This window comes from Haematobia irritans, chromosome 3 (genome assembly GCF_050003625.1).
Source record: "Haematobia irritans isolate KBUSLIRL chromosome 3, ASM5000362v1, whole genome shotgun sequence".
Lineage (NCBI taxonomy): Eukaryota > Metazoa > Arthropoda > Insecta > Diptera > Muscidae > Haematobia > Haematobia irritans.
In genome coordinates this window covers 108743361-108758289 of record NC_134399.1, presented here as the reverse complement: position 1 = coordinate 108758289, position 14929 = coordinate 108743361, and the positions used below count along the sequence as shown (strand labels likewise).

Genomic DNA, 14929 nt, shown 5'->3' with positions numbered 1-14929 from the left:
ACATGGAGTACTAAAAGATAATACTCCTTTTGTATTGCTGATGGGTAGCGGAAATGTCGTTTGAGGTCCATGGTATTTATTTGCCCGATAGCACCGTTATCGGGAAACAATTATCGATAGTGTCTGAAAAATAATACTATCGATACTATTAGTATTGATATCGATGGTTTTGCAGCCTAAACTAAAGTTATCTCTGAAAATAAGTGAAATTGTTATTAATTCAACATGTTAATGATCGCTTTGGTCGCAATGATCCCAATGTCTTAGTTCTTTGACTAGGCTGGATTGCAATAGAACCATTGTAAATACTCGTCGCATTACATAAAAGGAAATACGACATAAACAAGTTTTAGACTAGCTGACTATATACATACGCAATGTACAAGCCTGCTGTTAAATGTACATTTTAGGACATTTTTTTAAATCGCAAATAGAGTGTAGAGGTAAAATCCATCAAGGATATATAATTAATAAAATATGAATCAATGTTCAAATGCATCTGGTACCACACATACAACCATAACTGTGTTGGATGATAGCAACAGTTCCATTGGAAGTGCATCCATACTAGAACTAAGCAATGACATCCATGATTTAGATTTGGAACATGACAATGAGTGCGATCATGACACAACAAGCAATACTACGGTATCGCAAAACTCACAATGTTACATCGAAAGAATGCGTCAAAGTAATTTGCCTATTGGGACAAATACAGTAGTACATCGAATCTATTGCTATCGGAAGCGTATATTCATTGAATATGATCATTTGGAGTTAACTTGTTGCGAAGACATATGTATAGAAATAAGCCGGCGTTTGGGAATACTCCCAAACACAAGACTACTCTTTGGCTTGAGAGTATTTGAGGATGGAAAGAATGAGGAATGGTGTTTACCGGGACAACCGTTGCGTCCTGGTATTACGTATTGCTTTCGTATGCGATTCAAGGTCCCACCCTTGGATGGTCAACTTCAATCTATGGATCCAAACGCTTATGAGTATCTATATAACCAAATGCGCTATGATATGGTACATGAATGTATACCTTCAATACGTTATCCTTTGAAAAAGGATAATGTTATGGGTCTGGGAGCCGTTGACATGTATATTGACTCTTTGGAACACAGAGATCCAGTGGATCGCATTGAATCGAATTATAAACGCTACTTACCACGTCCTTTGGTGAGAGCCCATAAAATCTTCATAAAACGTAAAATATGCAGCTCTTTTCGGTTACTATGTCAAAAGAAGATTGAATTGGCAAGAGTGAAATGGAACTATGTTCTGCAGTTAAATAATCTAGCACCTGATTACTTATTAGAGTCATTTGAGGGTATAGTGGATTTTATACCAGGTGACATTTTGACATCAGTTCCTAGTGAGGGTGGAGGTGGTCTTGTGAATCCAACAACGGCAAATGTTTTCATAAAATTGGATTTGTTTGATGCACCTGAGCCGGGATTAAAAGTTGCAAGGAGGACTAGCAAGGATAAGTTGGAGGTGAGTTGTTATTTTATTTTATTTGCAAATCTCTTATTTTGGGGTTCATTTACTAAATAATTGTGGCAATAACTTTTGGTATAAATCTAAATTCGAGGGTTTAACTAGATAGGGCTTCCTTTAAACTTTAGCTTTCATATTACAACTTTCAAACCTTTTCCTCATAATTTCCTCCATCCATTCACCATTTTATGCATATCAATCAGAAGAAGAAAAATTGGCCGAGGGTGTTGAGAAGCGATTCAACAATTCTGCAACATTGTGAATGACAAACCCGTCGCCAATAATTTTTGGCAATGTGATAGTGCCTGATCCGAAAAGTTATGCAAGCCATCGTAGTGCAATGGTTAGCATGCCCGCCTTCCATACACAGGGTCAAACCCAGTTTCGACCAAAGACCAAAAATTTTTCAGCGATGGATTATCCTACCTCAGTAATGCTTGTGACATTTCTGAGTGTTTCAAAGATTCTCTAAAGGGTTTCACTGTATTGTGGAACATCGTTCGGACCCGGCTGTCATTGAGCTTAACATAGAATCGGACAGCAGTAAGTGATAAGAGACAAATTTACCACTGTGTTATCACAATGGACTGAATAGTCTTAAGTGAGCCTGAAATATCTGGCTGCCACTATACCTAACCTATGATATGCATATAACGCAAGACTTCGCGTTGAAAATAGTATAATGAAAATGGTAATCTCTGTAAGGTTGCAGGCATTTTTTACAATCTGTTTATATTGGCGGATGATGTAAAATCCCGAATTTGATCCCGAGAATCTTGGGCAAGTTAGGCGATTGTGACGTTATCGACTATAAGCTTCTGTATTCTATATAAGTTTCCAAACATCCAGTTTTTTTTGGAAGTTTCGGTTTATCCGAAAATCCCAATTCGGAGTTTTTTTTTGCCCAAAACCGATTAAAACTGAAAAATAGAAATCTGTGAAAATAGGTCTTAAACACTCATTTATTCATTCTAAAAAACAAAATGAAGATAAGGATAAATTAATAATCTATTTCTAGTGCAATAAAAAAAAAAATAATAATGCCGTAAAGGTACTCACTTTCCAAGTAATATTTTCGCTTAATTTTTATGAAAATACTCATTTACTGATGATAGATGTTGGACTATACGTCTTCAGTGCATTTTTCTGTACTGAAACAATTTTTTCTTTCCGGATGAGCGAAATTTTATTCAAATTTAGACATTTTCTTTTGACATCAAAAATTTTATTTATTTTCTGTCAAAGAAAGGATTTTACAACAAAGCGGATTTTGTTTGATTACAAATACGTTCGTTTTTTGGTGCAAGACATCCAATTTATGTCTTCAGTTTTATAGAAGAATGAGAAATAGTGGTGTGGGAGTGGTGTAACAAAATATTATTTTGTGGTACTTAGTGAATGTCGTCAGTTGTTTCTCATCTTCAGAACGTCTTTACATATAAAATTTCGACTTTCGGAAGAACCATAAGCCAGAGTAAATAGAACCGAAATTTCAGAAAACCGATGGTAAAACCCCAGTTTTCACGATTAACCGAAAATTTATCGGGTTTCGGTTTGTGTAATTAAACCCGATTGAACCGGTTAACTGGTATCGGTTTTGGACACCCTAATTCCATACAGTGAGGATTCTCGCAACTGTCTCGGTAAAGTTCAAATTATATATTTAACCGCAGATGTCATTCAATATAACTTCATATTCTCCCCATAACTGTCTCATTAGAATTGAAAGACCAATTGTTGTCGATTAGCTCCTTTATTGTTATAATTTTTTTAAATGTTTAATACTTTTCTACATATGCTTTACTTTCAGTGGGTATTTGTGAGTAAATTGGAAAATATATATGCTGTCTATACCCGTGGAGTTAGTCCAAATAATTTGAGTTGCCGTTTAGAAATCACTGGTATGCCAAATGGTTATCGAATAGAATTTGAAACCAAATCTAAATTAGAGGCATTTATTTCATATCTATCCGGTTATATGAGGTAAGTTATTGAATATGAACTTTGAGGAGAATAACATTTGCTAATTCTTTTCTAATTCTAGATTAACGACGAAATGGATGGTGAACCTCTGTCTCCAATACTCTACACCATCTTTAGAAGAATTAATGGCATTGCATTGTCATGGTCCGATAGGGTATGTTCAATGTATTTATTAACTTTCTTAGATGATTATTGAAACTTTAATTCCACAGTAAAGAAAATGCCCATATGGTATTTTAGGTTAATGTGGTATCATAATGGACTACATGTCTTATTGTCCTTGTAATACCGTGCTGCCACTACAACCAATCTTACAGATATAAATAATTAAAATCAAAAGAATATTTTTTATATCTCTATTTATAACATGGTTCTATGTGAAATATTTTATAAAAAGTATATTTTTTGAAATTTTTTTCCATTATTTTCTTTTCTTAATAGTGGCGCTTATTCATTTGCAAAAATACGTGTACAAGGCGATAAATGTGGTAGTTATATTATCCGTCAATGTGAAAAAGAATATGATACATATTATATCGATATCAACACAAAATCGTAAGTAAATGTTTTGTCTTTTGTACATATCTTATTTGTCTCTTATGATTGTTTACTTGTGCATGTGATGCCAAGTATTTATTTGTAGTTAATATGAATATTTACTTTTGAATATTTTTTTGTTTACTTCAATGTTCAATTAATGTATGCTGCAGAACAGTTATCCATTGAGATAGCATATTTCTGGGTAGTCGTAATGTCATCTTAAGTCAATATTTATTATTGGAAATAATACATAATTGATGCTATCATCAAATAATTCCTTTATATATTTATTTAAAATTTTATATTTGCTTGATAAACTCCATCACACAAATAAAAATTATGAATTTCAGAAATTGTGTTAGTATTGCAGTAGAGCAGAAAAGCAAAAAGTCTTTTGAAAGATGGATAACATATATTTGGCAATAAAAGAAAAAGCTTCAGATTAAATAGAATTAGTGAAGAAAGATCGGAAGATCGGAACTATGGCAAATCAACAGACATAATATATGAAAAGCTTCAATGCCAATGTGGTTATTTTCACAATAAATATAAATAAATAAATAAATAAAATTCCCAAGCAGTGCTGCCAGTATTTTTCTGGCTCTTTTCCTCAAATAATGATGTTTCCATCCCCAATTTAAACTTAAATTCCCCAATAGATTTTTGACAAGTTAAAAAAAAAAATAAATAAAGGAGAAGGCTCTGCTGTAAAAAATTAGTAATACTTTAAAAATTAAAATTTTGTCAAATCCATTAAGCTGCAATAAGATAAAGATTTCGAACCACGACATCAAGAGACTGATGATCGTCTTCCAAATGCTGGAGATATGAAAATGGGAGTTCGGTCACCTTGTATTTATGAACGAAAATTTACTTCTAAATATTCAAGTAGTAAAATTGAGTGGTAACACGTTGCCAAAGTTGGTAGAATTCTACCAGAAATGGTAGATTGGTAGAGTTTTTGATGTTTTGGTAGATTTTGCAAAAAGGTACTTTATAAATTTTCTATAGAAATAAACTTCTGACAAAATTTTCTATATAGAAATAAAATTTTGAGAAATATTTCTACATAGAAATAACATTTTGAGAAAATTGTCTACATAGAAATAAAAATTTGAGAAATTTTTCTACATAGAAATAAAATTTTGAGAAAATTTTCTATAGAAATAAATTTTTGACAAAATTTCCTATAGAAATAAAATTTTTAAAAAATTTTCTATAGAAATAAATTTTTTAAAAAATTTTCTATAGAAATAAAATTTTGACAAAATTTCCTATAGAAATAAAATTTTGACAAAATTTCCTATAGAAATAAAATTTTTAAAAAAATTTCTATAGAAATAAAATTTTTAAAAAATTTTCTAAAGAAATAAAATTTTGACAAAATTTTCTATAGAAATAAAATGTTGACAAAATTTTCTATAGAAATAAAATGATATAAAGTAGTCTGTACGTCATTTTTATTCAAAATACAGAAGAGATCATCTACATATTTTGTAATTATTGTTGGTTTGGTTGTCAAGTTTTCCAAATACTGAGAGCAACAGTACCTCCATTTCAATATCGGCGATAATCGATGAGGCTGGTGATCCTATTGGCATTTCTTTTCTTTGTTCATACACCTTATCATCATACACAAAATATCTTGAGTCCTTGAAAAAAAAATGTTGACAAAATTTTCTATAGAAATAAAATTTTGACAACATTTTCTATAGAAATAAAATTTTTACAAAATTTTCTATAGAAATAAAATTTTGGCAAAATTTTCTATAGTAATAAAATTTTTAACAAAATTTTCTGTAGAAATAAAATGTTGACAAAATTTTCTATAGAAATAAAATTTTGACAAAATTTTCTATAGAAATAAAATTTTGACAACATTTTCTATAGAAATAAAATTTTGAGAAAATTTTCTATAGAAATAAAATTTTGAGAAAATTTTCTATAGAAAAAAACTTTGACAAAATTTTCTATAGAAATAAAATTTTGACAAAATTTTCTATAGAAATAAAATTTTGACAAAATTTTCTATAGAAATAAATTTTTAGCAAAATTTTCCATAGAAATACATTTTTTAGAACATTTTCTATAGAAATAAAATTTTGTTTAAAAAGTTTAAATCGATTTCTCAAAAAAATTCCCACAAAAATACCCAAATTTATGGAAATTCCCCAACAAATCTGCAAGTCCCCAACTCAGAAATTTTGTCCCCATTCACGAAAAAATATCCCCAATTTGGGGGAAAATTCCCAATACTGACAACACTGCTCCCAAGGCATATTTAGGAAGGTATTTTCAAGGTATCAGCTGATTACATTTTTTTTCAGAATTGTGATAATCACTATTTATTTATATTTAAATATATTTTATTATTGACATAGGAGTCCCTAAAGGGATTTATGGGTTCGTCACCCAGTACAATACCATACCACGCAATATTTCTTCAAACTATAAATTTATATCCTTGAATATTATGAATTTATTTTTTCTATTACTGAGCACATATAGCTTTCACCGCTTAGGATAACCTTGTTAACAACTCCAATGTTTAACTGGCAATTGTGACAAAACTAAAAATTAAAAATAAAATTATTTTAAATATATAAAAAATTTTTTAAATATTCAATTTGCGTTAAAATGATGATAGAAAAGTGTTAGAAAAATTGTTCTCATAATTGATGGTAGCAATTACTGCAATTATTCTTGCGAACCCACTTAAATTTGCCAGCCCAGTATTTTCTTCGTTAAACCACCGTACTGAAAATTCGTAATAAGTACCTATTACGATGATACTCAAATGAAATGTTCTTAGCATTAAAAACATGTCTGTTAAGCTGGACGGTTAAATCGATGTCCTCATTCCAGAGTACGCTAAGTTGACTTAGCATTTTTTGATGGAGTTCGTTGTTTTTTATTCGGATTTATGTGAATTTAATCCTGTCAAAAGTTCGAATTTATTAGACACTTCTATCAAAATTTATGGTTAATATTGTACATAGCCTGTGACTAAAGTTTTAAAAATTTCCAATCCAAAAAGGGCAAAAAGCTTTGTTCGGTCTAAAGTGTTCTAAGTCATTTTTAGCCACATTCTCTATTATCTCTACTTTGAACTTGTTTCCTGTAAAATTTACTTTTTTGACTTACGGCCATTTTCAGGTAGCTCCGTTAGGCTTTAACTGCCAGTTAACAGAAAGTAAATTGCAAATATCTTCTTTCCGGGAAACTTTAACTGAAAAATTGTCAACACTTAAGTTCCTATGTGGCATATGGAATATACAGGGAAGATGATAGATATGTTCATAGAGCGGTTTACAAGTTCGTTAGCTAACGTAGCATTAACGGAGCTTCATGAAAATGGGGGTTAGAGTACTTGGAGTACTAACTGGAAAAGTTAGCTATGCAGCAATTTTTAGGATACTTTTTGCTATTTTTTTCTGCCTTATCTACTAACAAATTTCTTTGGGTGTTGCATTTTTATTTGTTTTATGATTAAACATTAACATAGGGAGCCTAGACTTATACTAAATTTTATTATACTAAAATTTAAGTTTAAAAAAAATAAAACTTTCAAATAAAATTAAAATATATATTCACATTTGCAAATACACAACACTCTCATATTTACATCTTTAGAATTTGCGAAGGACTACAACCGGATAAATTTAAAACAGAGACTTTTAAAATAACAAAAAAGGTTCTAAATCCAATAGCTAAGACAGTTAAATGGATTCTACATTATAATGGTACAACAGAAGCATTTGATAAATTAAATAATCTGGCAAATTTTATTGAAACTGAGTCGGAGCGTAAAACTCGTATATCTCCGTCAGACAATGACAAGTCACCTCTCCTATTAATATGTTTGCCAAAGAGTGTGCAATCGAAAAAGACTGAAAAGGAATTAAGCGAAGCTGAACTCCAACGTAAACGTGTGCAAATACTGGATTTAGCCAGGGATCTACGATGGTATCACAGTAAGAGAAATTAAATACATATGATTTTTGCATATGAACTTATCAATGTTATTTACTGTTCTCAGATTCTACTCGTGGTTGTGACAATGGTAAAATGTTAAAAGTAAAAGCCGATTGGATACAAGATGGAGGATTTAAAGATGTTACAGTGACACTAAAAGTACTTAAAGATGACCAAGATTTTAAGGTTTGGCGATTTGTAAAATTTCCCTTAGAATGACTTTTTAAAATGAAGCACATTTTTGTTTTATAGGAATTCAGAACATTAGCATCTACTTGGAGTCGTATTCAATCACCTCATATCATAAAAATATTTGGTCTAACTTTAGATCCCCCATTTACTATGGTAATGGAATATTCCAAATTTGGACCCTTAAACGAATTTCTATTACACAATAAAACAAAAGTATCACTGAGTCAATTAATAGACGTGGTTCATGGCTTAGTCAGAGGCATAGTATACTTGGTAAATACAATTACAACGAAACAAAAAATGTAAAACTTAATCTTTTATCGTCCTTTTAGCGAAATCATCGCATAATTCATGCATACATACGATGTTCAAATTTATATGTAACGAAATTTGATACTACCACACAATTGCTTGAGGCAAAACTCTCAGATCCAGGATTTCCACGAGACTATCGGCCAGATGAGTAAGTCAATATTATTATAAAAAAAACACATTCCATTGTCTTTTTTCTGCTCTTGTCGTTGGGTTATCAGGGACACTATTGATCTCGTACAATATGCATTAAAACAAATAGACAGGGAAACATGATTCGATATAAACGTGGGCGATATTAATTTAGGTTTGGAAACTGACGATTTTCGAATTTTTCTATTATAGAAAGGTCTCCTTTTGGCACAGGCATCTTTCCGGTTATCTATACGAACTTTTGTTAGTTGGAGGAGATTTTCCCGCTGCTTTCGTTTTTAGAATCACATCTTCGAATTTTTCTTTAAAAGTGCAAGTTTAGTCTTTGGAAACCTTCAAAAGTAAATTAGTCAATTTTAGCCAACTTCATTTAATTTAATTGGTTTTCAAAAAACTCAAAAATCGCGCAGTCGAATTAGTGGTTTACAAAATGGCGACATAAGGAATAAGGACAATTACAGCATTTTAATTATTTTGTAAAAATCAAATTAATTTTTATCGGAAATTTCAATCGTATTTTTATTTATAAAAACATTAGAATACCTTGGATACCTTTCGAATATCACAACAATTTAAATGCTGCCAAAAAAGACCCCGATGTTGACGTATGGGCATTTGCTACAACTGTGTGGGAAATTTTCTCTCGTGGCAAACCGGTTGGCAATGTAACTACTCCAATGTTAAGACAAAATTACCGAAGAGATGGTAGTATATTACGAATTCCGGACAATTGTCCACAAGAAATGGCTGAAATTATGATGGATGGTTGGAATACCGACCCAGAAAAAACATTTAATCATATGCGAATAATAGAGCACTTGAGTTGTATAAAGGAGTCATTAAATGCAGGATCTGCAAATAAAAATGGTTCAGAAAACAATAGTGGTAACAACCTTGGTAAGAAATAATGCAAAAAACAAAAACTGTAACTATTAGTCATTTTCTTATTTTCTGCTTACTTCAGAGGATGATATTGTGCAGCATAATGGATTTGTAGAGGAAAGCACCACCATTTTCAGCTTTCCTACTAACTTCAATGCAACGAATTCGGTACTGGAAATTCGTAATGGCAAAGTTATATTTAAAAACAAAATTGGCGAAGGCCATTATGGTACAGTACATTTGGGTGAGGTACGCTATAATAGTCCAAATAATGCACGAGAATATGTGGCCATAAAAACTTTAAAATCTGCTCGAGCACCCCAGTTAAGTGATGATTTTATGCGAGAAATCGAAATAATGGAGGTACGTAAAATAAACTAAAATTCTATACTTTCAAACACTGAGGACTAACGACGTTTTTGTTGTTGTTGTTTTGTCTAGAGTCTGGATCATCCAAATATTGTTAAAATAAAACACTGGATACAACGACCATTTTGCATAATTATGGAATATTTAGAGAGTGGTTCATTTTTAGTTTATTTAACTTCGAAAAAACCTAATTTGACAAACCAAATTCTATTGGGATTTGCATTGGATATTGCGAGGGTAAGTGTTAAAAAAATTTACAATAACAAAATGTACATTATGTGCAAATGTATTTAAAATCGTAATAAATTTTGAAAACAAATGCAAATTTATTAAGTGCTAACTAACAACCAAAGTTTTTAACCTAAGATTTTTAAATAAGCAAAAGTCTTAATTGCAGAAAATCAGAGGTTCATATTAAATGAAAAACATTACCTCCTTTTAATAATTAAGAACTGATAAATGTGTCGGAAATAAATGCCAGCAATTTGTTATATGGTCGGCATTTATTTCCGTCAGAAAGATTACATTTGGTTACATTTAAATTAACATTACTATGTATATTACTGAATTTTTGAATAAATAAATAAAAATAGACGAACTTTTTAAACTATTTCTAATTTCATAATTTTTATAGGGTATGGAGTATTTAGCTCGAAAAAACATAATTCACAGAGATTTGGCAGCACGTAATATCTTAGTTGATAGAGACAGTGTGAAAATTTCCGATTTTGGTTTAGCCCAAAGAGCTGATTCAGATGGGTATTATGTGGCACATAGTAGCCGTGAAATACCCATTAAATGGTAGGTTGTGTTTGCTATTTTATTATGCATTTTTAAAATACTGTTCTTTTGTTAACATTAGGTATGCACCAGAAGCCATTAAGAGGGATGCCAAATTTTCATCACAATCGGACGTATGGTCTTATGGAGTTACATTGTTTGAAATGTTTTCGAGAGGTGAAACGCCAAATTTAGATCCTAATATGGAACTAACACAAGAAGAATTTTTATTAAGATTGGATAGAGGAGATCGGTAAGTTATTTTATACTTCAAATCATAGCTTTAAAAACGACGCAGGGAGGATCTTAGACTCCATAACTATTCCAAAGTTCTGAGATCTGATTTCTGGATCTGGTCTGTATGTTTTCTCTGGGCATTGCTTGTCTTTTGTGTATACGGTGGCCCTCAATTGATTACCATTGACTAACAGTTGCCTTATAAGTAGTAAAACGGTTTATCTGCAAACCGGATTAAAATAACACCGATGTGATAACTAGAATCTTAATTTGTTATTTCTATAGAAAATTTTGTCAAAATTTTATTTCTATAGAATATTTTATTAAAATTTTATTTCTATAGAAAATTTTGTCAAAATTTTATTTCTATAGAAAATTTTGTCCAAATTTTATTTCTATAGAAAATATTGTTAACATTTCATTACTATAGAAAATTTTGTAATTTTTTTTTTCTATAGAAAATTTTGTCAAAATTTTATTTCTATAGAAAATTTTACCAAAATATTATTTCTATAGGAATTTCTGTCAAAATTTTATTTCTATAGAAAATTTTGTCAAAATTTTATTTCTATAGAAAATTTTGTCAAAATTTTATTTCTATAGAAAATTTTGTCAAAATTCTATTGCTAGAGAAGATTTTGACAAAATTTTATTTCTACAAAAATTTTTGTCAAAATTTTATTTCTAAAAACATTTTGTCAAAAAATTTAAAATTTTTTCAGACGTTTATTTCTATATTTTAAATCTATAAAATTTTTTTCAAAATTTTATTTCTATAAAAAAATATTTCTATAGAAAATTTTGTCAAAATTTTATTTCTATAGAAAATTTTGTCAAAATTTTATTTCTATAGAAAATTTTGTCAAAATTTTATTTCTATAGAAAATTTTGTCCAAATTTTATTTCTATAGAAAATTTTGTCAAAATTTTATTTCTATAGAAAATTTTGTCCAAATTTTATTTCTATAGAAAATATTGTTAACATTTCATTACTATAGAAAATTTTGTAATTTTTTTTTCTATAGAAAATTTTGTCAAAATTTTATTTCTATAGAAAATTTTACCAAAATATTATTTCTATAGGAATTTCTGTCAAAATTTTATTTCTATAGAAAATTTTGTCAAAATTTTATTGCCAGAGAAGATTTTGACAAAATTTTATTTCTATAAAAAATTTTGTCAAAATTTTATTTCTAAAAACATTTTGTCAAAAAATTTAAAATTTTTTCAGACGTTTATTTCTATATTTTAAATCCATAAAAATTTTTTTCAAAATGTTATTTCTATCAAAAAATTATTTCCATAGAAAATTTTATCAAAATTTCATTACTATAGAAAATTTTGTAAATTTTTTTTTCTATAGAAAATTTTGTCAAAATTTTATTTCTATAGAAAATTTTACCAAAATATTATTTCTATAAGAAATTCTGTCAAAATTTTATTTATTTTATTTTATTTTTATTTTCATCATGTAATTTGAAGCCACTAGCGGCCAATTTATATAAATTACAACGGACTACTAACTATGAATGAAGTACAAATCAAGTTATGACAATGTGAGAACATATGCGTGTATATAATAAATATAAATGTGTATAAAATAGTATAAAAATAAATTAATTAATAAATATAGATATGTATAAAATAGTATAAAAATAAATTAATTAATAATATGAAATAGGACAAAACATTTTAGGTTCCCAATATAATTAAAATAAGACAAAATAAGAAAAGATTATTTACTAAATCAACCACAACAAAGCAACACTACTAACATTTTTTTAATTTTTTATTTCTATAAAAAATTTTGTCAAAATTTTATTTTGACAAGCATCAACCAATCTACCAAACAGTAAACAATTCTTGATACGTTTGCTACGGTTGTCAACATTAGCATATCATTTTTACTCCTTCGGAACTAAACAAAGAGGTTAAGATTTTGTTGTTGCATTCTAATTATGTTAAATATTCACCCCTTATCATTACAAGATCTTAATGATAACTAACCACATATATATTAAGTGAAAAAGTCACGAAATCTAAAAGTTGAATTTATTTTCCTTTTAAATTCTCCAGGTTGCACAAGCCAAATTTATGTCCAGATAATGTGTATGAACGTCTCATGAAACCATGTTGGCATGGTAAACCAAAATTACGGCCAACATTTGGAGAAATAATCGGCATTATACAGTCAATTAGAAACGAAGTCATCAATACTATACCAAAGCCAGATTTTAATAGTATATCCCCGCCTTCATCTCCTTCCTCATTTAACTAACAAAAAAGCATAAATACGTAAGGAAAAAATTCAACAAAGTGCAAAAGAATTTTTATATACATATATCACAAGAAACTTTTATATATGTCTTAAGTAACCTAAACAAAATATTTTTTAATTAATTTTAATATTCACAATTTATTGTCTAAAAAAGTGGGTAACAAAGATTAAAAACTTGATATGGATGGATTCTCACTGTTACATAAGGAAAACAAAAAATACATCTCAATACTTCGAAGTTCTTTACATACTATTTTTATATAAAATTAAATGTAAAAGTACGCTTAGTTTTTCCTTTAATGCAGCAATATCTATGTAATTTTATTAATTTAATTTTTTAATATTGTTTTAATTATAATTTAAGTGCCTTTTTGACAAAAACAAAAAAATTGAAAATTTTGTGTGTAAAGACAAGTAATAACTAAATTATAGTATAATTTTAATCTATGCTTTTAATGTTTGTATATTGATTTTATTTTATACAGATTTGTAAAATATATATTATATTCTCTATAATTTTAGCAATTAAATTTATGTTTCCATTTCTGTACATTTTGTTATATAATATATCCTCATGCGTGTGTGTGTGTGTAAAATTTATATTCCAAATCATTATGAACGATTTCAAGGATGCGTCTAAATTGAGACAAAAAAATAAAACTATAATACAAATTTTATTCCTCAAACGGATTGGTGTCTCTTAACTTCAATCATTAACACAATTAACACAAAAAAGAGTAGGAAATAAACAAATACTTGATCAGCTTGTTGTTGTATGATCTTGCCTTGTAATTTTTAATGATCATAAATGTCGAAATGAGATATAACAAAAACGAAATACAAAATCACATAAAAGGTGTAATAAGTCATTTGGAGTAAAAATCCAGCCATTTTTTAACTTAGTGTATATGGAATATTTTATTTTTTTTTATAATATAACAATTAAATGAAATCAAATTTCGCGCACCACTCTCTACATATATAAAAAATGGACATGAAAAACAAATACTATTGTAATAAATAATTTTTAATGTGTATTTTAAATAGACTGACTTTTATTTTGGCCAATTTGCAACGATATGTTGCAAGTTGCGAACGGAGAAAAAGTTTGCAGTAGTTAGTATTTTCGGGAATGCTTCGATTTTCATGTAGCTCCGTTAGGCTCTGATTGGAGCCACCGTGGTGCAATGTTTAGCATGCCCGCCTTGCATACACAAGGTCGTGGGTTCGATTCCTGCTTCGACCTAACACCAAAAAGTTTTTCAGCGGTGGATTATCCCACCTCAGTAATGCTGGTGACATTTCTGAGTGTTTCAAAGCTTCTCTAAGTGGTTTCACAGCAATGTGGAACACCGTTCGGACTCGGCTATAAAAAGGAGGTCCCTTGTTATCGAGCTTAACATGGAATCGGCCAGCACTCAGTGATAAGAGAGAAGTTCACCAATGTGGTATCACAATGAAATGAATAGTTTAAGTGAGCCTGATACATCGGGCTGCCACCTAACCTAGGCTCTGATTGCCAATATAACTTCTCTCAGATTAACTTTAACCCTTCTGTGCGTGATGAGGTCCCGCTGGACCTTTTTGATTTTTATTCATACATAACTTTATCTTTTATATGAATTTCAGCTTGATGGTTTATTGCTTCTTGTACTGAAGTGTTTTAAGTTGAAAACTTTAAATTTTTATGTGATTGAATCATTAAATCGGTTTTTATAGGTA

The 14929-nt window shown here is 29.3% G+C and overlaps 1 protein-coding gene across 1 annotated transcript; it reads left to right on the top strand.

Annotated features, from left to right (window-relative positions):
* The first annotated feature begins 152 nt into the window (after positions 1-152).
* On the top strand, positions 153-14251 carry hop (tyrosine-protein kinase hopscotch). Its single transcript, XM_075299025.1, has 14 exons — positions 153-1503; positions 3317-3489; positions 3551-3643; positions 3931-4044; positions 7663-8003; positions 8069-8190; positions 8257-8469; positions 8529-8659; positions 9200-9558; positions 9626-9906; positions 9985-10149; positions 10547-10713; positions 10775-10945; positions 13006-14251. Exons 1-14 carry the CDS (start codon positions 478-480, stop codon positions 13205-13207), a joined length of 3558 nt encoding a protein of 1185 aa, XP_075155140.1. The 5' UTR covers positions 153-477; the 3' UTR covers positions 13208-14251.
* The last annotated feature ends 678 nt before the right edge of the window (positions 14252-14929 follow it).